The sequence below is a fragment of the Podarcis erhardii genome (genome assembly GCF_964252035.2).
Source record: "Podarcis erhardii genome assembly, chromosome: 1".
Lineage (NCBI taxonomy): Eukaryota > Metazoa > Chordata > Lepidosauria > Squamata > Lacertidae > Podarcis > Podarcis erhardii.
Window position 1 is genome coordinate 95,234,024 of NC_138497.1, and position 21,467 is coordinate 95,255,490.

At 42.1% G+C, this 21,467-nt stretch overlaps 1 protein-coding gene across 1 annotated transcript in view; it reads right to left on the reverse strand.

Annotated features, from left to right (window-relative positions):
- The window catches only part of ESYT3 (extended synaptotagmin 3), a 40,681-nt gene that overhangs the window by 5,641 nt on the left and 13,573 nt on the right, over positions 1-21,467 (reverse strand). Inside the window, exons 5-18 of the mRNA XM_081871440.1 lie at positions 17,473-17,539; positions 17,293-17,382; positions 15,280-15,335; positions 14,505-14,625; positions 13,669-13,830; positions 12,787-12,869; positions 10,992-11,040; positions 10,079-10,168; positions 9,597-9,659; positions 8,080-8,148; positions 6,990-7,055; positions 4,680-4,766; positions 3,373-3,522; positions 708-1,192 (exon numbers count right to left, since the gene is read on the reverse strand). Of these exons, the coding sequence (XP_081727566.1) occupies positions 708-1,192; positions 3,373-3,522; positions 4,680-4,766; positions 6,990-7,055; positions 8,080-8,148; positions 9,597-9,659; positions 10,079-10,168; positions 10,992-11,040; positions 12,787-12,869; positions 13,669-13,830; positions 14,505-14,625; positions 15,280-15,335; positions 17,293-17,382; positions 17,473-17,539 (1,638 nt within the window). The remainder of the gene's footprint in view (positions 1-707; positions 1,193-3,372; positions 3,523-4,679; positions 4,767-6,989; positions 7,056-8,079; positions 8,149-9,596; positions 9,660-10,078; positions 10,169-10,991; positions 11,041-12,786; positions 12,870-13,668; positions 13,831-14,504; positions 14,626-15,279; positions 15,336-17,292; positions 17,383-17,472; positions 17,540-21,467) is intronic.

The window sequence follows — 21,467 nt, forward strand, 5'->3', positions numbered from 1 at the left end:
CCACTTTCCCCAGGAAAACCCACTCTTTACTGTGGAATCGGAGCAAATGTCAATTTGCGAAAAACCCAACTGATGTTTAATCCAATTCCGCAGGAAAGAGTTGGTTTCTCCCAGGGAAAGTGGTGAGACAAGTGGAAGTGCATCCCTTCCTTTCCTGCTGCACTTCACTGAACTTATAACACATGTTGTGTTGCTCTGATCTGAGAAATAAAAGCCCCCCCCCCCCCCAGATTTTGGGTGATTCCAGAGAGAATTCTAATTAGGTCACTGAAGTATTGAAGATAGGTCATTGGAGACAAGTTTTTGTTTTTGTTATTTCTTTAACTTCCTGGATTTTCCTGGGAATGGGCTGACATTCTGACAATGTTGTGGGTGCTGCAAAAGTTTTGCATGAGGTACCCCAGTGTCACAAACACACCTTTATCCTGGAACATGCTTAGGGAATCCTACACAGGAATACTTATGTACCTTGAAGGTAATGCAAGTCTCAAAACAAAGGAATACCACCCTCTAAAAACAAACTAACCTGCCTTAAGGAGTTCCTCTTACCCCTTTCTCAATACCATGAACAACAGGAAATAGCCACAGTAATGCTAGCTTAGAAGATTAGCATCCGCAAGCGGGTCTTTTATTTTCCAAATGTGTGCAGAAACAAGCGTACAGCTCATGCTCAGTTTAGGCAAAAATTCACACCGAGGCAGACTTACTTATTGAGATCCAGATTGCTGCAAGTTACATCAAAGTTTGAAGCGGATATTGAGCCCAGAGACGCAATGCTGGGGGCAACCTGGAGTCTCTGCAGGGCTGGCAGTATACGGCGTGCTGGGATGGTCTGCGCAGGTGTCAAGGATTTGGGGCGCAAGCCGCCTGTGCCGGCTTGCTCATTAATTCCAGCCACTGCCTCTATCACAATAGGCCCTGCCAATTTCTCATTTACATTAAGGTTAGCATTGCTCTCACGTCGGTCACCTTGGGGGTCAGGCAGGCCTAAGTCGCTGCTCCTCTCCTGGGGTGCTTTGGGCACTTCTACTTTTGGTGGAGGAGGAGGAGGAGGCGGTGGCGGCGGCGGCGGAGGTGGCAACTGTGTCTTGCCTTTGGGTTCGTCCTGCTCGGTGGCAGGGATGGGAACTTGCTTTGAGGCATTAACCCCAGTATAGGTACTTTCTGGATCATGCTGCTGTATGTCCAAAGCCTGAAAAGAAAATGGGGGGGGGGGGGAAGAAAGAGTAAACAACGTGGTGATACCTAACATTAAGAAGCACTGGATAAGGAAGTAGAGTTTTGTCAACTTGATCTGCCATTCTTCTCTGGTAGGGACTTTATCCTCAGATCAAGTTGATGGATTATGCCCAAATGGCTAAAATGACCGGAAGAATCAGAAATCAGGAAGACCAAAACTTTAATAAGGAATGGGGAAAATTTATAACTTATCTTAAAAACCATTGTAAACAGTTAAAATCGTTAGTAGGATTGGAATATCACTTGTAGTTTAATGGTGAATTTTGGACACAATGGAGAGGTAAAAGATTTGGATTATCGTAAAAGATGCAGGAGGAAATGATTAAGAATAGACCCACAAAGGGGAGGAGAGAAGTCCAAGAGATTCCTTGGAATCTTGTTTTTATGTTGTATGTTGGATATGTGACTAGATTTTTAATCTGAAAAACCAAATAAATAAATAAAAAATTTAAAAAGGAAGTAGTTTTGTCTTCCACTAACAAAGGATACTTCTAAAGTGCTCCAAATTCACAGTGGGAAAAGTTCGTTCTCTCTCCCTCTCTTTCTCATGCACATATATGCATTTTTCTCTCTCTATTCGTTGCATGAGACAAGGAGGAGGAGCTTGCCCTCTGGAATGAGCCTAGAAATCAGGGAAACTAGGGGCATGACTCTAACCGTAAATTACGTAGGAACAGCAAATATTCTCTTGTAAGGTACGAAGGAGAGAACGTTTTAAACATTTCCTTAACGCCACTGTGTGTGTGCAGTTAAAACAGATACACAATTGGACCGCAGGTGTTTAAGTGCTGTTGCCTTTCAAGTCAATTCCCCAGTTGCTGATCTGTCTTGGGGAAGAATACAAAGCATCCATCTGCATCAGAGCACGGCATGTGCTTGAGGTCATTATTTTGAAAATTGAAGGGAACTCTGTTCTAAACCACCTGGGTGCTTTTGGAAATCCTCGTATCCCATTTGTAGAACATGGAAAACAAAGTAGGTAAGTACTAATTGTGGTTGAATTCAAGGTAAGACATTATCATGCTTTTTACTGAAATGCTCCAGCCGCTCCTAACCAAGCAGCTTTTTAGGCTTTTATTTTGCATTGGCCACAATATTAATCCCCACCTCCTATTATTATTTGGCCTTTGGAAATAATAAATTTAAGCCAAGCAAGTGGTACCCATGATACGCTTGACCTTGGCAGTGGTGGCTAGTGTCCTTTGGGACTGACAGGGCAGGAAGCCAAATAGTAGCCAGAGCCAATGACAAGCAGAGACAACTAATTCTAGCCTTGTCCCCATCTCCTTCCTTGCTGAATTCTACAAGGGCAGCACAGAGACTAGTGAGGACTGGTCTGAGGCTGCGTACACACTATACCTTTAAAGAACCTTTCCCACCTCAAAGAATTCTGGGCACTGTAGTTTGTTAAGGGTGACTGGGAACTGTAACTCTGTGATGGGTAAGCTAACCCATAATCCCACAATCTGATAAATATTCAGCATTCTAATTAAGTTACTTGTTTTAACTGGTTTTCAAATGTAGCAGTATATTTATTTATTTATTTATTTATTTATTTATTTATTTCCCACCTTTTCCTGCAGCAGAAGTCAAGGTGGTTTGAAGATAAAAACAAGAATTGAAAACCGGCCTGCTTATCCAGGACTATTGCTTGCATATCAATATGGAAACCCAAGACCTACCCAATTACCTCTTTGGGAGGAAGCGGGGTTTCTAGAAGGAAGTTTCCTACAGGACCCATGAAGGGGCTTCTAACATGCCCCCTTCTAGGTATACATTCCAAACATTCCACCCACATAATTTAATAGATTCATCCGGTGTAGAGATCAAGAGCTTGTTGTACATGCTTCTGATGGATTTGAATTCATATCAACTTGGCACAGAGCACAAATCTATACATGAAGTAAGTTTGGTTTCAGTATAGTTCTACAAGACAGAACTCATCGTACCCCATGTCAATTAATCACCCGTTTATGAAGTCTGAAGCAATGTATCTTAGGATGTAAACAGAGAGATTCCTGACAGCCACTGCAGAAAATTAATTAGTTTCAGGAAAGCACAACAAGTTCCTACAGGAAGAGATACAACAGAGAAGCGAGGAGGGAGAAGATAGATGCAGAACCTTAAACTTACCCTCAACACAACTTTCAGCTTAATAGAGCTGTCCACACCAGAGTGATCCAGTTGAAAGTTCTGTTCAAGTGTCATATCAGGATTTTTTAGTAAGTTGCCAAGCGATAACACAAAGGTCCCCAGGGCATTCTCCCGGTCCTTATCTTTTATCTAGAGGGGGCGGAAGCAAACAAGACAGTATGGTGAGTTATGATTGGTATGATGAGTTAGTTCCAACAATGTTTTAATCCTTTTACCAGTTGTTGAAAACTGCAGGAAGGGAGAGGGTGCTCTTGTGCTTGAGTCCTGCTTGCCGGTTTCCCACAAGCATCTGATTGGTCTCAGAGAAGAGGAACCTGGACTAGGTGGGCCACTGACCCGATTCAGCAGCATTCTTCTTACGTTGTTAAAACATTTGTAGCACCATTGCTGTGGCTCAGCAGTGATTAACCATTGAACAAGAAGGCATTAAAAAAAAAAAAAAAATCACTAGATCAGCGTTTCCCAAACTTAGTCTCCAGCTGTTTCTGGACTAGAACTCCCACCATCGCTAGCTAGCAGGACCAGTGGTCGAGGATGGTGGGAGTTGTAGCAGCTGGGGACCCAAGGTTTGGGAAACGCTGATCTAGACTCATCATAAACTTTTTACTAAACTCTCTCTCCCCCCCCCCATTAACTGGGATGTTTAGGGTCTTTGTAGGAAATGTTCACATTTTTCTCCTCTCCTCCATTCCCCGCCAGAAGTTTATTGGATGCGGGAGGGCAGCATCTGATACCGAAGAATAGGCTATATTGGGGGAAGGGAGAAATGTGCTGATATTGAGGCAGCTGAAGAGTCAAAATTTACCCCAAAGGGCCACTTGAAGCCTCCTGTGGCTGTTTAGTGGGTGAGGGTTTTGTGCGTTTGTTACATGTATGAACTGTAGGTGTTTGCATGAAATATTAATGTTTTTACATGGTCTTTAATTGTAGAATGTATTTAGGTATAATGTATTTAGGTAACAAGCAACAAGTCATAATAATAATACACGAGCATCATATCATTGAATCTGAAGTCCCCAAAGGAATGCTGAATAATATCTTTACTGCATCTACAAAAAACATAAATATGGTCCCTCCTTCCCACAAAGCCCAGTAGTCCCTTTCTCAGTAAAAATAATGACCCACTTCTTTGAAGTCCCTTTGCAAAGCAGGCACAGGAGCTTATATACACAAGAGCACGTGTATACAGAGCAGAAACCCGTGCCAATTATTATTAAGTCAAAGACCCATTAAGCATGAGCTCAGGTTGTGCCACATGCTCATAAAGCAAGAGAAGGCCAACTGACCTCCAGATGAAGAGACTGCGATGGAGCGCTGTGGACGAAGAATGTGAAGGCCTGGCCCCATGCAGGATCCTTAGTGAAATTACAGGTCTGAAGGGTAAGAGAGAAAGAACGACATCCACACATTAGCTACAGAACACTTGACCAACAATTATTCCCAACCTAGCTGAGAGAAGGCCCCATTCAATGGGACATACTCCCAAGTAGCCACGCATAGTTTTACTCTGCTAGAAACTGAAGAGCAGGAGGTTTTACAGGACAGTATACCAGTTCAGAAGACAGTTCCACTGACTTCAACGGAACATGTTTTGAAGGATGTATCGGTTTCCCTGTTGAAATATACTCAGAGTCGCAAAGTGATTTCATGCTCTTTATTCAGCTATTCAGCTCATAGTGGTGAGGAGGAATGAATGAATGTCCCCTCAAAGTATCTGCTTTATATACATTATTTACACATGATTGGCTAATTCTGGAATTCTACTGTAAGCCAATCAGGTTGTGGATTCACTTATATCTGGAGCATGATTGGGTGGTTCCTGCCAACCAATCATACTGCTGCATTGTTCTAGGACCAATCAGACTGCTGCATTCTGAATCCTATTGTTCTAGGACCAATCAGACTGCAGCATTTTGGATCCTATTGTTCTAGGACCAATCAGACTGCTGCAGTTTGGATCCTATTCAACTCAGTACATAACACCTGTCTTAAGCACTACCTTCTTACCCAAAAGGGACAAAACCCAACCCTTAAAAAGCCTCTTACCAAGTTCACTTTCTTTAAGTCAGACAAATAAACACACAGAACCAGTTAGGTGCCCTGTAGACTCCCCCCACCCCACCACGACTCCCCACATGATCTGATGAATGTTAATGCTGAGTTATAATTGATTGTAACCGAAACTCTATAGAAGTAGCCACAGTTTGCACCTGTATGGAAAGGGAGTTCTCTGCTGCTTGTTGCAGCAGGTTTTGAAAACCACACCATAAATAGGCTAGCAGCCGATCCAGTCGGCCTAGATCAATTAAAGCTGGAGCTCAACGTGGAACAAGAGAAAGTATTCCCCTCCACCCCCTGCTTAGGGCACAATAATTGACCACAGTAGAAGCAGCTATGAAGAAGAGCTCAAGGCTTGAAAGAACAGCCCAGACTCCTCCCTCTCCAACAGATTCATTGCCGGTGGCTTCAGTTAGCTAGTTGAAGTGGCAAGCCAAAGTACCTGTGTGCTAGCAGGCTTCCTCATGAGTAAAGAGGAAGATTGCTGCAGTCATGTCAAGCTGCAAGCTTACTGCAGGCAATTATTCTTAATGCAATGCCTGTGCTGACATAGCAGGAACACTGTGGGAAAACCAAGTGCCTCGCTAAGGATGTATTCATTAGCACTCGATTGCATCACTGGCTCTCAGGACATAGCCCAAGAAAAACAGCTGGAGCAGACGTACACTTAAGAAATGAATTTTTTGGAAGGGGTGTAGCATCCATTTTGTAATCCGAGTGCCCAACTATATTAATACAACACAATGCATTATGTTCAAGACTTTTCCATACTATCAGTTTTTAATGCAACAAAAACAGACAAATTGCCCCTCATTTGTTACAGTCCTGTTGCCTTCACCCTACTCAAGGGGATCTCAAACCTTCCCCAGACTCTGTGTGCTCTATTTTGTTCCTGAGAAAGCAAAATCCTTCCCAAAGGTAGCAACTCAGTGGCGACAGTTATCGAATATAACAGCACAAACACCACAGGTTTGGCTATTTTGACCAACATTGTTCGAACTCTGCTATGGGATTCTCAGAGCCACCTGGTTGGCCTTTTTGTCCGACCTAGAAGTTTCATCTAAAAAGATTCCCGTAAAAAGTTACGGGTGGATGCAAAAGTAGCCCACTGTGCTAATTTTAGTTCCAAAATATGACTCTTGTCATTTCAAGAATCTTAGCTATTTATTTATTTTTTAGTCAGAATGTCTCTTTGTTAAAAAACAACAACAACCTCCATGTTGGCTGTATGTTCTTAAAGGAGGGCCCATCCAACCACATACAAAAGAAATATTTACAACACAGCTGTGTAACTATTCCCACCAGCCCAAGAAATGCAGTCACTTCCACCCAGTAAGTGGGGACAGGACACCACACCACAGATATTTCATTGGGGCAGCACCTACAAAACACCAAAGTGTTGCTTTTTAATTATCCGAGAAGGTACACACGTATCCAAGATGTGACATTGCTACTGGAAAACCACATATTGCCCCATGAAGACAACTGTCCATTCAAGTTTTTAAAAACAAAAAAAAGTAATTCTGACACCCCCTTACCTTGCTTCTATGAGTTTTGTTGCCCACTGTGAGTAGGACAAAGGAAGAAGGTTCGCGTTCCATCTTCTTTATTAATTAAATTTTTGAAAGAAAAGACAGTGTCAATAGCATCATGAATTCCAAAAGACAAGGAGGTGTATTGAACAGGGAGGCTGATGTTAGGTATTAAAAACTGGGAGTTCTGCAAGATCTGGGAAGGGACAGGAACCCTGTTCTGAGCAGAACTTTAATAATTAAAACAGTAATAATTATTAATAATAATTTATTATTTATACCCCGCCCATCTGGCTGGGTTTCCCCAGTACATTCTCCACAAAATGCAATGCAATACAGTGTTACACCCTGCATTTATTTCACTGAGTGGAGTTAAGCCATACATGTTTGGAGCTAGAATTTGGGCATTATATGGTAAAGATAACCTCACAGGGGTCAGCAGCAATTGCTGCTGCTGCTCTTGCAATACAAGACTGTCGAGTTCATCCATTATAGCTGAAGCACAAAACAGCCACACGGCAAGTATAATTCAGAAGGCTACAACCAAGCTGCCAAATATGTCAAACACAATTAAAGTTTGCATTACAATGACAGATGCAGCACCATTTATGACTAGATAATTATGGTCTTGCTAGAGGTGGTCCAGTAGCTGGGAAAACTAATAATAGGAATAACCAATAACTATTGGATCAGGGCTGGTCCAAAAATAATAATGGCTAGCTTTTTGAAATATAAACTTGCTTTTGTAGCACCACAAGGGCTAGAAACATGCTTTTGAATGCATGGAAGCAGAGACCACCCATGTTTTTTACTGGGCTCCATTGATCATAGGTAAGTGCTATGAATGTCTTGTGCCTTGCGTAATCTTGACTTAAACATTCCTCCTACATGCTGCTCACCAGTTTAGCCTCACCTGCACCATCAACTACAGTGTCTCTGTTCTTCCTTTTTGTATCGGATACTGACATACCATTGAGAAACAAACATTAACCCCGTAGATGCAACATATTTTAGGGTTTTAGCCATGGCATCCATTCAGTAGGCTAGTTCAGCGCGTGTGCCCCTTTTGAGACACAGGGGACTCTGAAGCATTTACCTTGATGTATCTGTCTTTTCTGTATTTCTTTGCTCCACAGTCACCATTGTAATATTCAAACTGATTTTTCTGTATTAGGGAAGATATTTAGGAAGGAATACAAAAACAAAAGTTAGGTGTCATACAGCAGCAGTTGATTGCTTGCCCCAGGTAGGCTCACCAGGAGTCAACCTTGTTGTCATTTCAGCAACAAGGATATTTTCCTTCTCAGGCCTTCCATCAAAGCTGGTCTGTTTTTATCCTGGCTGTTAGGTTTTATGCTGCTCTTATTATTCTGCTGTGTTTTAAAGAATATACATGTTTGTTTTTATTATGTTTTCTGATTTTGGAAGACACCCTTGAAATCTGATTGACAGGCAGGGTATAGATCCTCGTAACAAACAGAAGTAGTGTAGGATTAGGCTATGGACACATAAGAAGAAAAGAACAGGATATTGCTGCCAGCAAAGGGAATCCCAGAAAATAGCAAATCACCTAGCAGGAAAAGAAGTCCTTGCTTCCTTCTCAAAAACAAAGGCTGTTTTTGCTTTGTTTTCAGTTCTAAGGCTAACATGGGTCAGAAGCTAATTTTACTGAAAGTAGATTAGCAGCATACATAATTGTGAACAAGGGCTTAATCTCAAATCTAGCAACAGACAAGGAATTCAATTCAGTTTGCATTTAAAGGTGAAACTTTCAAATTTGCATTTTCTGAAACAACGTGAGAACTGAAATGCAGCTAGCCTTCGAAAGTTGCACTCCTTGGAATTTTGAGGTGCAGTTTTCCTACCAAACGATGTTTGCCAACATAACACATTGGGTAAAGAGGTCCATAAAATGAATATATTAGTGAAAAGGCATAAGGCATGTTATTAGGGGAAATCTGCATAAGAATTTTCATGATTATTTTTTTTAATCACAAACATCTGCAGAAGTGTGGAGAACTGAATTTAAGACTGTAAAAAGGTGAAACTGAAAGAACTGAAGCTGACAGATCGTTCCATTCTAGGGAGGGAAGACTTTTCAGCCAGCTAAATTCTGAACTTTTCTTCCCTCACTCCATCCCCTAAACAGGTGAACCCCTCCCTCGTGGAGCCTTCGCAGAATGCTTGGTCTTATTCATTTTGTTGTTTGAAATCTCAACTTCCGCTTTTATTTTTAAAAACCCATCAGTTCACTTTTGGAAGTCACAGATTTGTATACTCGTCATTCACCTCCTTTCTGAAATAGAAGTTTTCAGAACTTGGAAGGCATTAGCAAAGTTGTGGATACTAGTTTCCAGATAACACAATTATTATCTCAGCCAAACTGGGATGCTTGGCACCAAAGCAGCAGCATTCGGTGCACACCAGAAATGGGGAACTGTGGCTGCCCAGGTGTTGTTGAACAGCAACACCAACCATCCCTGGGCCAAATGACAATTGGTATCCAACCACAGGTCCTCCATCTCTGCCACTGCATCATGAGCATGCAGACACTAGCAGATGGATTGTGTGCAGCTGGACAGTTTGAAAGTGTTGTTCCATCAGTTTACTCACAGGAAGATTGAAAGCCCTGTCCAAGTACACAATGAGAATTGCTGTGGCAAAACCATTCTTGTCCTGTGGGAGGGAAATGAAATCCAAAATAAGACAAGAGCTTTTTTGATATCCTCACATGCAAAGCTGGTCTTGCGAACAGAGTTACTGTTACTGTTACTGTTACTATTCATCTGCCATGTGGCTGGGCAGGGGAACAATCTGGATGCAAATACTAACATGAATTGACCACAAGCTGCAGCCTTGCCCTAAACAGACAATGAGCCACTTCCAAAATGTCCATGCCATTGATTGTCCAGTCAATGCACAGGGCTTCCTTAGCCCTTAGCTAAGGAAGGGCTTTAAATGCAGCCACCACAAGAAATGGTTGAATTATGTAGCTAGCAAAGTACACACAGGCACAGAATGGAACTTAGATCCTTTCAATCAACTTGCGGCAAGTATCTCACTTCGGCCGACTCTGATCTCTCAGAAACACTCACCTCGCAAAGTTTCTCTTGATTGGTGACCAGAGAAAACCACTCAACCTTTAAATGCACATGTCCACTTGCAATCTTGCTTAAGGGGAACCACTTCGTAAAGAAAGAAAAAGCACATCAGTGTCATAAATGCACATTAACCTGCAAGTGTGTCATGAATTGTGCACCAGGGAGAACTGAAGTGGCAGAACCAGCCATTTATCTTTAGTGCTTTATGGGGCTGAGTCTATCCGAGGTACACTTTAAAACCTTGATGTGCTTAAACTGCATTTTTATTGTTGGAATGGTGAGGTCCATAATAGACTCTGCTCCAATAAAGAGACCCAGCTTGAAAATACATAGGGTACTTAATTCTCCCGATTAATTGACAAGCACCTGCAGCTTTAAACTTTTCTGTCATGGTCCTTTGGTTCTGCAGTATAACAACCTTTCTGTCCGTGTGTTCCTTGCCTGCCTTTTACACATCAGCAAATTGCTCTCGGGTCAAAAGAGCCTCAAGATTATAAGTCTTCAAATGACTTATTGTTCATCCTACAGCTAGCAGTATATGGGCTATGATTTCAGTATTTTTACCCCAGTTTAAAGTTGTATTCAGAGCAGTTCCCACCCCCAACTTGCATATGTGTGTGCATACACACAGAGAGAGAATTATAGGCATCTAATAAAATAGGCTTTTGCCCAAGAAAGTTTTTGTCAGACCCTATTTGTTGATCTACTCTTTGTAGCTTTTGTAATCTTCCATCAGCTGTTTTGTTCAAACACTTAATATATTCGATGATAGTCGTGAGAACTCAAGGTGATTTAAATCATCCCTATGGATCATTAAAAATTCGTAAAACTTCAAAGCCTATCGCAAAATCTGCATGCTTTCAAAAAACATTATAAAATGAAGAGTTAATGTGAGAACACATTTTACCTCATCAACAACTCTGTCTTTCATCACATCTGCAAGGTTTATAAGCAAGCTGTAAAAAGACAGAACAAGAATAAGATGTTTAGGGACTGTAGTATCTTTCCTTGCTTCTATGATTTATAAACAGAACATGTATTGATGTTCCTGGTGTTCACATCTCCTCACCTGCATCAATTATGAATGGGTTTTGCTTTTTGATCAACAGAACCCTCTGTTCTAAAGTAATACAGACACACACAGAACAGAGGTGCAGAAAAACTATCCCTTTAGTATCATGGAATATTTTGCCTCTTCCCCACCATCTCCAGCTGTGTGGCTACATTGCCTTAGAAGTGTCCAGTGGCTGACCAGGGAGAAGAGACGGTGGAAGAAGATTGGAAAAAGTTTAAAGTTTATTTATAGAAATACTGTAAAATTAATGAGTGTCAGAAAAATGTTGGAATGAAATTATATGGCTTTAGTAGAAATGTTATAAGGAGTTAAGCATAAATATGTATTATAGTATTAATGGAAAATAAGGTTAAAATAAGTTAAGATAATTATATGACAGAAAATATAGAAAGATGGAAAGGAATTGCTGAAACAATTAATAGAAGTGGAATACAAAAAGGGAGGTGAGAGGAGGTCGATGAAACAAGGGAATGAAAGATAAGGCATTGAAATGGTATGATGTATGTTTTTAAATTGTTTTTGCTTTGTTTTGTTTAGTCTAATGTGTTAATGTTGCGTTGTGTACTGTTTATATATTGTATTGTATTGTATTTTCTTTCTTTTGCTTCTTCTTTTTTTCTTTTTTTTTTCTTCTTTTTTGTAAGGTTTAAAAGTAATAAATATTATTTAAAAAAAAAAATAGAAGTGTCCAGTGGCTGTTACAGATTCTAATAATCTATTGTTCACCAGGAAGCTGTGCATCCCTTAAAATGAAGTCAGAAACAGCAAGGTTTGAGGGAGCTCCTTAAATCAAACAAGAACTGAGATAGTTGCTCCATATATATATATATATTGGTAGGTTCATCCTCCTCAATCCATTAGAATTAAAACTGGCTCAGACAATGAAGAGTTCCTTGTCTCAGGTAGGGATGGAGGAGGAATTTGTTTGGACTGCTTTATGAAACATCTTGACAATCCTGATTTTGCTTGTGGATTCAAACACAACACCTGGCAAAATCATGCACTTCTCTGAATTTTGCAATGTAGTTTTGCCTGTACTCCAAAAAGTACACACAAATATACATATTTTATGGTTTTTACTGGGCATTGAAAAGTATGTATTTTGCGGGTACCAGGCTGCAGCATTCTACACAAGCAGCAATTTCTGAAACAACCTCAAGGGTAGCCCCATGTAGAGGGCTTTGCAATTGTTCAGTGTAGTTTGCCAAGCTACTCCTGTATAGGAATGAAATATTACTTTTAAACTTACCAATGTGTTTAAAAAGGAAAAGGTATAACTGTACTGAGACTATACCACTGCAGAATGCAGATAGAGCAAAGGTATGTCAGAATGCTTTCCCTTGCACTTTTATATATGTATATAAAAAGAACAAACTAGCATGTCAGGGGGAGGAATTTAACTATTCTCTACCCTCTAGCTGTTGATGGCAGAATGCTTTTGAAGCAGGAAAGTATTGCAATCTGCAGTTTCCCCACCTGAATTCAGAAATGGTATAGCCCATGGAGGGTTGTACCATGGGCACTTTTCTTTTAATACTAATCGCACTGGCTCTTTTGCTGCAAGAGCAGCAGAAAGAGATAAAGCAGAAGGTTGCACAGATGAAAGAGGAAAAATTATATCCATCACCTGCCCAGAAAGTCATCTTTATCGGGATCTTCATCATACAGGTCTACCTCTAGATCCTGACCAGGTATCTCATGAACAACAAACTGTAGGGGGAGAGAGAGTGTGTGTTAAAGTAACAGAATATTGCACAGCTATTTTTCTCGAAATGCAGTTGCACAAATGCAAGCCTTCCTATTATTCTGAAGCTTGCAGAAAGCGAACTTTCCTGTTTGCCAAGCAGAATCCTGCAGAATTGGGGAAGATGCCGAAATGCCTCCGTGCCCTTTCATGATGCTCAATTAAAATCATGATGATTTCCCATCTTGTAACTCAGGAATGGGAAGCCATTTTTAGCCCGACGGTCACCTTCTCTTTTGGACAAACTTCTTAGGGCAATGTGCCATAGGCAAAAACGGGCAGAGTGATGAGTGTAAATTATCTTTGTAGGCTAGGCAAATGTGTTTAAACACAGGCAAACATTAGCAGAGTTCACAGACCCATTCCAGCCAAGCACAAAGGTGGATGCAATGGGGAGGGGCTAAGGAGCTGGGGCATGGCCTTTGGAGAGTCTCATGGGCCAGATAGAGAGACTTGGAGGGCCACACCTGATGCCTAGACCCCAATGAAGCTTAACGAGGGCCTTACTTATTAAAGCCTTGCTACACCGTTCAGGCAAACAAATGTTGGTTAAGAAGCCAGTAGTGAAATATTTCACAGGGAACTTTCCCCATCTACTCCAGTTCAATTTTACTTACTCATATAAGTAGTGATCTGCCTTCTTCCAAAGGTAAGGCTTTTTTATTTTATTTAAGTACCTTAACTTGGTTGTGTCTAGAATTCTGAACAGAGAGAGAGCACTGCATTCCAGCTTATTGCTAGTAAGAATTCAAGGAGAATCATCACCTCAAACATTTCGTTCCAGATGGGGTTCAGGTTCCTGTGCACTGTCTTGCTTCGGAATTGCACCTGACCAACCCTCAGAAGAGCGTAAGGGTCCGACTTCCCAAGGAAATTGTCCATTTGGACAAGATTTTCAGCTTCTTGTAGGTATACTCTTATTACTCCCTTGGAGAGCAAAACAAAAACACAGAGAAACATTAAAAAATATATATTTAGAATCCTCGCTAGATGCCTACATTGTAAAAAGCTACGATTAAGAAAACCCTATAAACACAGCAGTAAGAAACATGCCTGCTGTCTATCACTACGGAAGCTGGTTAATGAAATTTGACGAGGCTTAGCTTTTTACTAAAATAATCCACCAGAGTTTTTACTGCAGACTCATTCCTAGCCTGCCATGTTCTCGCTTTGTACCTCCCCATGAGGAAAGAATCAAGTGGTGGGTAAGAGCAAATGCAAACCAGGGGTGTAGTACAACTCTTTGGGGATGGGATTCCATCACACACACCAGCAAATTCAGGTTGCACAATTTAAAGCCGATATGAAGTTCGGACGAAACATGCCCAACTTGCTCCCAGAATTGCAACTTTTGCAGTAAGGGAAGAGAAAATACCATGGAAATTGCTGCAATATTGTGTAGCCCCCCCCCCAAACCCAAATTGGAGTGAATGCTCATTAAATAGCCAACGCCGTCTCATCTCCCTGCAAAGAAAGCAGGACAAACTGTCCCTTGCCTGAAGGTGACTTGGGTAAAGGAGCTAGAGGATAATGCTTGTTTAGAGAGTGCTCTTACTCCCTGAGCCAAGGCTTAAAGAACGCCATTCTCAGACACGACTCACGTATGGAATAGGGAACTTCAAGCGAGAAATGTCAATGTTCTTTTTTAGTGGGATAGTGATTCTGTTTGGCAACACCAACCGGGCAGCAATGAGATCTTGAATCAAGGTATCTGAAAATGAACTGAAAGAGAAAAAAACACACATCATCATCATCATCATTATTATTATTTAAAAATGCTTTGTACAGCAGCTGTGCTTAAGGCAGACTTATCAGGCTCAAAGCCACAGCTACAAAGTTGATTGTCTTGCCACACATAACGCAGAAGAGGAATGGGTGTATGTGTCCTGGTTAAATCTTTGGCTTCAGCAGGAAAAAAGAAAATCATATTGGCTCATGCTGGAGGAACTCCAGGGTAGCCTTTGCCAACCTAGTGCCATGGACCGTCATTAAAAAAATCTCATTACAAAGCCAAATACCTGAATGCCCACAATATTAAATCCGAGAAAAGTTACAAAGCAAGCTAATAAATCCCACAAGCGCAACTGTGGCAAAATATATTCTTATCCTTCCCCACCGTTTGAGAAGAGTTCATATATTTTCTGGGATGTCAAAAAGTAACAGAGGCATTCCATGTGATGGGAGAGAGGCACTCTGCATACCTACAGCCACTAGTATGGAACAGCTGCCATACAGAAGGGGGTGTTAGAAATGGCCTTCATTTTGGAGACTGTAATGTGTGAATTGGTCCCAACACGACTCTGACATCTCTGGCACATCACCTTCCTTCAGATACAAGCCTTTTCCTTAGGATGATGGAAACAAGTGAACATTTACCTAATGCCTGGAGCATCTAAGAGGTTCGTCAGTCCTGCCCAACTGATTTCCAAATGCTATATTAGGAATTAAAAGAAAGAGGGAGGGAGAGGGAGAAACCACGTGTTTAGCCACAGGAACAGACATGTATGTATTTACTTATAAACAAATAAATCTGTATAATACAGAACTGGCAAACAGTAGGGACCAAATTAGGAGCAAAGCTGTTTTTTGGCCTATTTAGCTGAATATTCTCTAGACTTGTGGTCCTCAAGATGTTGTTGCACTACAGTTCCCATCACCCCTGACCATTGGCCATGCTGGCTGAGGCTGATGGGAGCTGAAGTCCAACATCTCAAGGACCACAAGTTCCCCACCCATGTTCTACAGAGATTGGCCTTTTCTCTCCAGGGACATTGAGGACTGAGCCTAGAACTTTTGCTTGGAAACCTTTGTGCACTAAAATCCAGCAGTACAGAATACAACGAAAGCCAATGGATGCCTCAAACACTTGAAATCTCCCAATAAACACGCCCGTCATAAGCCTGTGAACGGTGGATAATTAATAGCAATAACAATTCCATTTGTCTCTAATGTGTGGGCATGTCAGTTTGGTATGAGAGCTGTGCCGTGTGGTAATTCCGACTGAGTTCAGATTACTCACAAACACTGAAGGCTTGGAGAGTCATGCAGCCCTAACTCATGTCTATTATAAAGAAATTGTGGCTGCTACCATGAGTTCCACAAGCAAAGAATTAGCACACACATCGTGGAAGCCTCAGGGCAACAATGTGCTTGAGAAGGAGACGAACTTGAGGCTTGCCATACTGTCTGGATCCTTCCCATATATTTGTTCAGTGTGCGTCAACTTTCTCAACTCAATTAGGCATGCCTAAGTCAGGGTGGTCTTTTGCAGCACAATAAATCGCAATGCCGTTTCCAAAGCCAGCAATATGAGTTCTGGAACTGGTTAATTACTGAGGGCTCATCCAGACTTCCTTTTGTGTCGCATTTCTAGGCACAGATCCATTCTTTAAAGCTCTGTGTCCGTGTTAAAGAGCGGGCTTTCCTGAGGAAAGCTGCAGTCCCACCCCCCTCTAAAAAGCACGCAGACATAATTTCCGGTAACAACGTGGAGCTTAAAAGTCCAGATTTGTGCTTTCACCAGACGTGGTCCCTCCAGATGCTTTCCATCCCTAGTCTAAGTAATCAACAAATTCCAGAACTTTTTAGAAATGGCATTATCATTTGAAACCTAGGTACCATAAGGCGTTTTGCTTTTCTTACCTAACAGAAAACACCACAGCCCTAAGAGAAGAATTTAAGCTTTCTTCCTAGAAGCAGCCCTACCATGCAGCCATAAGTATATAGTAGGGAAGCTACTGGGGCGATTGCCCCGGGTGCAAATTTTTTAGAGGCACGCCCCAGCCCAAGAAGGTATGCATGCATGTCCTGCAGGTGCTCCACAACAGCAGCAGCACTGAGTGGAGGCGCTGGTTAGGGGGTGCAATACTTGTCTTAGGGGACACCATACTTTCCTTGCCCCGGGTACTGGCAACCCCTGCTATGCCACTGCATGCAGCAGGGTGAAGTGACCACCCTGAGAGAGTGCTTCTTTCTGGAGATAGGGGCACTATTGAACTTTATTTCAGGCAGCAAAACGTACTGAGCCAGAAATGATCTTTCTGAGACTAAGCAAAATGAGAACAAGCCTCAATGATTTAATGACCCCTGCAGAAGGAGATCAAAGGCTGTCACCCTATTCACACTTAGTACTAAGGGCAAGCCCCTTTCAACACAGTAGCATTTGCCTCTAAGGAATGTGTATGGGATTAAGGTTGTACATTTTGCCCTCCCCTCCCTATCTTGCACCTCTGTTTTAATTGCCACCTTTTCCACAGTGCAGCAAAAAGCTCACAAGCATTTGGAAAAGGTCTGCTGATTACCTTTACTTTGTGCCTACTTTAAGTGACACGCTGACCAATATGTAAATTAAAAGCAGAAGTAAATTCCAGACTAGAATTCATAACTTACAGGTTTCTGGATGAAAAACAAGGTTACAGCACCAATGAAAGGTGGATCTGTCAGCAGGGGCTCCAGTATCACTCGCAATGTCCCATACAACTACAAAAGGCAAGGAAACCACATTTAGTGTAATGTATTCAGCCGCTCACACCATTTAGTAAACTGCAAGTAAAGTGCAACTATACATACCTGTATTCCTTTCATTCCTGCTTTGAACTTGGACAATTCCATGTGAATTTCACAGTCACCTATATAACTGAGAAAGGGTTCAAATTAGCATGTCACTAATCTGCAAGGAAAAAAGCCCTTGAAATACAGAATACCAAATGCCCTTCTCATTGTCCTAAGCGGTTTTCCTTAGCTGCAAGTCAACTGATTACAAAATCAAGAAGGAAACCCAGTTTCAAGCTCCCTGTAAACAAGGGGACAAAGGACCAGGTTTTCCAAGCGGGGCTGGCCCACCTGCTTTGGGCGGCTGGATCAGCAGGGGAAGCAGATCCAAACTCCAAGGAATGCATCACCTTCCACTGCTACTATTAATGTTTGATGTTTTATTATTATTTTTATATGTGTTGGAAGCCACCCAGAGTGGCTGGAGCAGCTCAGCCAGATGGGCGGGCTATAAATAAATAAATAAATAAATAAATAAAATATTATATTATTACCGCTGCTGCTGCCCTGTGACATGCACTGGGGTGGCATCTAGGCAAATACAAGGTGCTGCTGGTTTCCTCCCACCCTTGTCCCCACTGTAGATCTTTATCCCTGCCTTGTTCCCGATGTAGATGGTCACTCATTCCTTCTTGCCTGGGGACACACAATACTGTGGTCCACCTCAAGTGCCAAAATGTCTTGGGCCAGCCATGGCCCCAGGCAAATACATTTTATAAGGTTTCCGGACAAATATGTTTTACAGTTTGCTCACTTGTCATAGGCAGCTGGCAGCTGCTTAGAAAAGTCAATTTATCTCTCAGATCTTTGCTACTACTTCTTACTATGCTTCTTAGAAACCATAGCTTCCCCCACCCCTTGTTTGGATTGTAAGAAAGCAAAACACATCTAAACAAACATAGGTCTCAAGATTAGCTTTATGACACTGGTTAGGGGGCAACAAGCTAGTTGCATGCTTCTTTTTCTCATCTTTAGAGAGAGACTGACCAAAGCACATATTTGCACCAGACTAGTCTCACAGCTTCAGATCAGATGAACAGTTAGTACGTATGAAACATATAAGGTTAGCAAGTGACTAAACGCAGCTATCCTACACTCGGGATCTCTCAAGTTCAGTCCAATTGAATTTGATGAGATTTGAATCTGCAAAGACATACACACAATAATCAGGCTGCAAAAATTCTTTTCATTTTCCAGTTATTTGCAGCTATACAAGTCTAGAACTGAGAGGTACCAGAACTGTTCGGATTTTATGTTCAGCACTGAAAGGAGGTTTAGAATTAAACACCTGTTTAGGAAAGGAAACTGATGAGGAACCTGTGTCCTTCCAGATGTTTTTGGACTCTGTTAGCTCCAGCCTGCATAGCCAACGGTCAGGGAAGATGGGAACTGGAGGGTGCAACATTTGGGAGAATCACAGTTCCAGAGAACCATAGCTGAAGGCTACTGCAAACAAGAGCGCAAAAAACTACTATTTTAAGAAATCTATAATTTTTGTAGGGGCATTGCACATGAAACCTTGGGAGGCTTTCAAGATGATCACCAACTGGCTAAAATACTTGATCTTTATTCAAAAATACCATTTAACGTATCTGCTCATGATTAAAAGAGCTTCAGGAAACCATTTCAGAAAACTGTTCTGCGCCTACTGAGAAGTGTGATTAAGTCCCTTGCTGCCAGACAAAGTATCTAACTGGGGTATCATCACATGGGGTGCTGTGGCCTCCATAGATCAGATGAAAGACAAACACAAATCTGCAGAGTGTTCACACACAAGTTTCTTTTTTTCTTGTATGCGCAGGAAAAAAATGTCATGTGTGAAGCCCCAAGTTGGAATGCAGACTGTATAACTGCGTTTAAACTCAGAAGTACAAAAGACACAATAAATATGTTCAGTTTGCCTTGAAATCACACTACTGCATTTACTACATTTTCAGCCTTTGCTCCACAGCCACAATTGGGGTCTAAAGGTAATTTTATGTGTCCCTTCTGAATTAAAAAGCACACATTAAATACCCAGTGACTCCTATAGCAGTCAGAAAGGCATACCAAAGCAAACCTCAGTTTAGCCAAAACTCACATGTCACAGAATCTCCAGAGTGTTAATCTAAACATGCACATTCCTGTGTGAGCTGCATCCCTATGCATCTCTCCAAAGGTTTCAGCATGTATGTCACATCCTGCTCCATACCAAACTGGTTCTTTGATGATAACATGCTTATTCAGCTCCTGCAACTCTCACCCACAAATACGGAGCCCTTCTCAAGCCTGCAGCATGATGCTGCGACAGCCAACAAGGGCTAAGAGCTACATTTCCCTCAACACACCCTGCCCAATTTGACAAATCCAGCAGGAGAACCTTTGCACAGCCAATCCACCCATCAGCCAAAGACTACCTTCCTTGTGCTTTGAGATGTTTTATGTTAGATCTTTTAAACGAAAACATTGTATACACAATATATTCAGGAGGAATGTATATATACAAAGCTCTATTACCAAAACCACAGAGAGGCAAATTTAGGCTGTGTACACATTACCATTGACTCTGGCTCCATTACATGAGATTAGACACAATCCATATCTATCCTGATATTTTAGGGAAACTTCCATTCCCTTTTAAACAGCTAACAGCTTGGTGTTAAAGCTGTGATGTGCCATTTCCAGTTCAACTTTCGAGGAAGCCAATTATATTTTGGGTCATCCTGCCTCACAAATCGGGCCCTTTTGAACTCCATTAGAACAACAGATAGTTCAAAACAAAACAAATTCCTTCCAGTAGCACCTTAAAGACCAACTAAGTCAGTTCTTGGTATGAGCTTTCGTGTGCATGCACACTTCTTCAGATACACACAGTGTGCATGCACACGAAAGCTCATACCAAGAATTGACTTAGTTGGTCTTTAAGGTGCTACTGGAAGGAATTTGTTTTGTTTTGACTATGGCAGACCAACACGGCTACCTATCTGTAACTGGAACAGATAGTTCAGTTGGTTAGAGCATGGTGCTCATAATGCCATGGTTGCAGGTTCGATTCCTGTATGGGACAGCTGTACATTCCTGCATTGCAGGGGGTTGGACTAGATGATCCCTCAGGGTCCCTTCCAACTCTACAATTCTAAGAAGATCCCTTAAGTGGAGGCAGCAGCAGCAGCAGCAAAGGCTGGGCCAGACAGAGCTATGCAGCAGGATCAGAGGAGGAAAAGATTTGCACAACTTGCTTGTCACAGGGGTATGACAGTGAGCCAATGCTGATTCACAGATTTAATTGGATACCCGTTTTCCAAACTACTTCCTATGTGACAGCACAAGACACATGCTATTAAATCCAAAATGGGTTGCTCATGCATTGTAGCCTATCAGTTAACATATCTGAAGTGACTCATCCATTTAACATTGCTTTGATGCCCAAGGGAACTACGCTCACAAGCACCTTAGTGCCCAACTGTTTGGGGGAAGATTGCACAGCAAAGCCTTTAGGTGGGCAGGGCAGGGGGAGCATAGAAGAAACAGGAGGCCAGATCAAGTAGCAGCCACGTCTCCATGGAGTGGAACCAATCCCAGCGAAAGCATCAGCGCTTGCCTTGGGTGCCAAATGTAAACGGCGCCCAAGGCCACCACGGCTGCAAAGGGAACATTCAGAAATGTATGGTCCCAACTGCTCGGTTGTGAGCAACAGGAGAGTCTGCCCAGCCCCAAGCAGGCACACAGTTCGTATAAATTTGGCACCATATGTAAGTTGTGCTGCTTTTGGCAGGGATCAGGAGCTTCCGAGTGGCACCTATCCAGCCCAAAAGCCGTAGGGCACCAAATCCAAACGGCATGTCAGATATAAGCCAAGGCTGAATAGGGAGAAATCAGGAGTGCAGTCTCATGCTTGCAATTGTTCAACTGTGGCTTTACCCATCCTGTGCCTCACCTTGGGTCAGTTGCACTGTTGCTGCTCACTGGGAGGCTGGAGGCGGCAGTGAGATGGAGCCAACCTGGTGGTCCCCTGCCAGGGCATTTGTACTGTG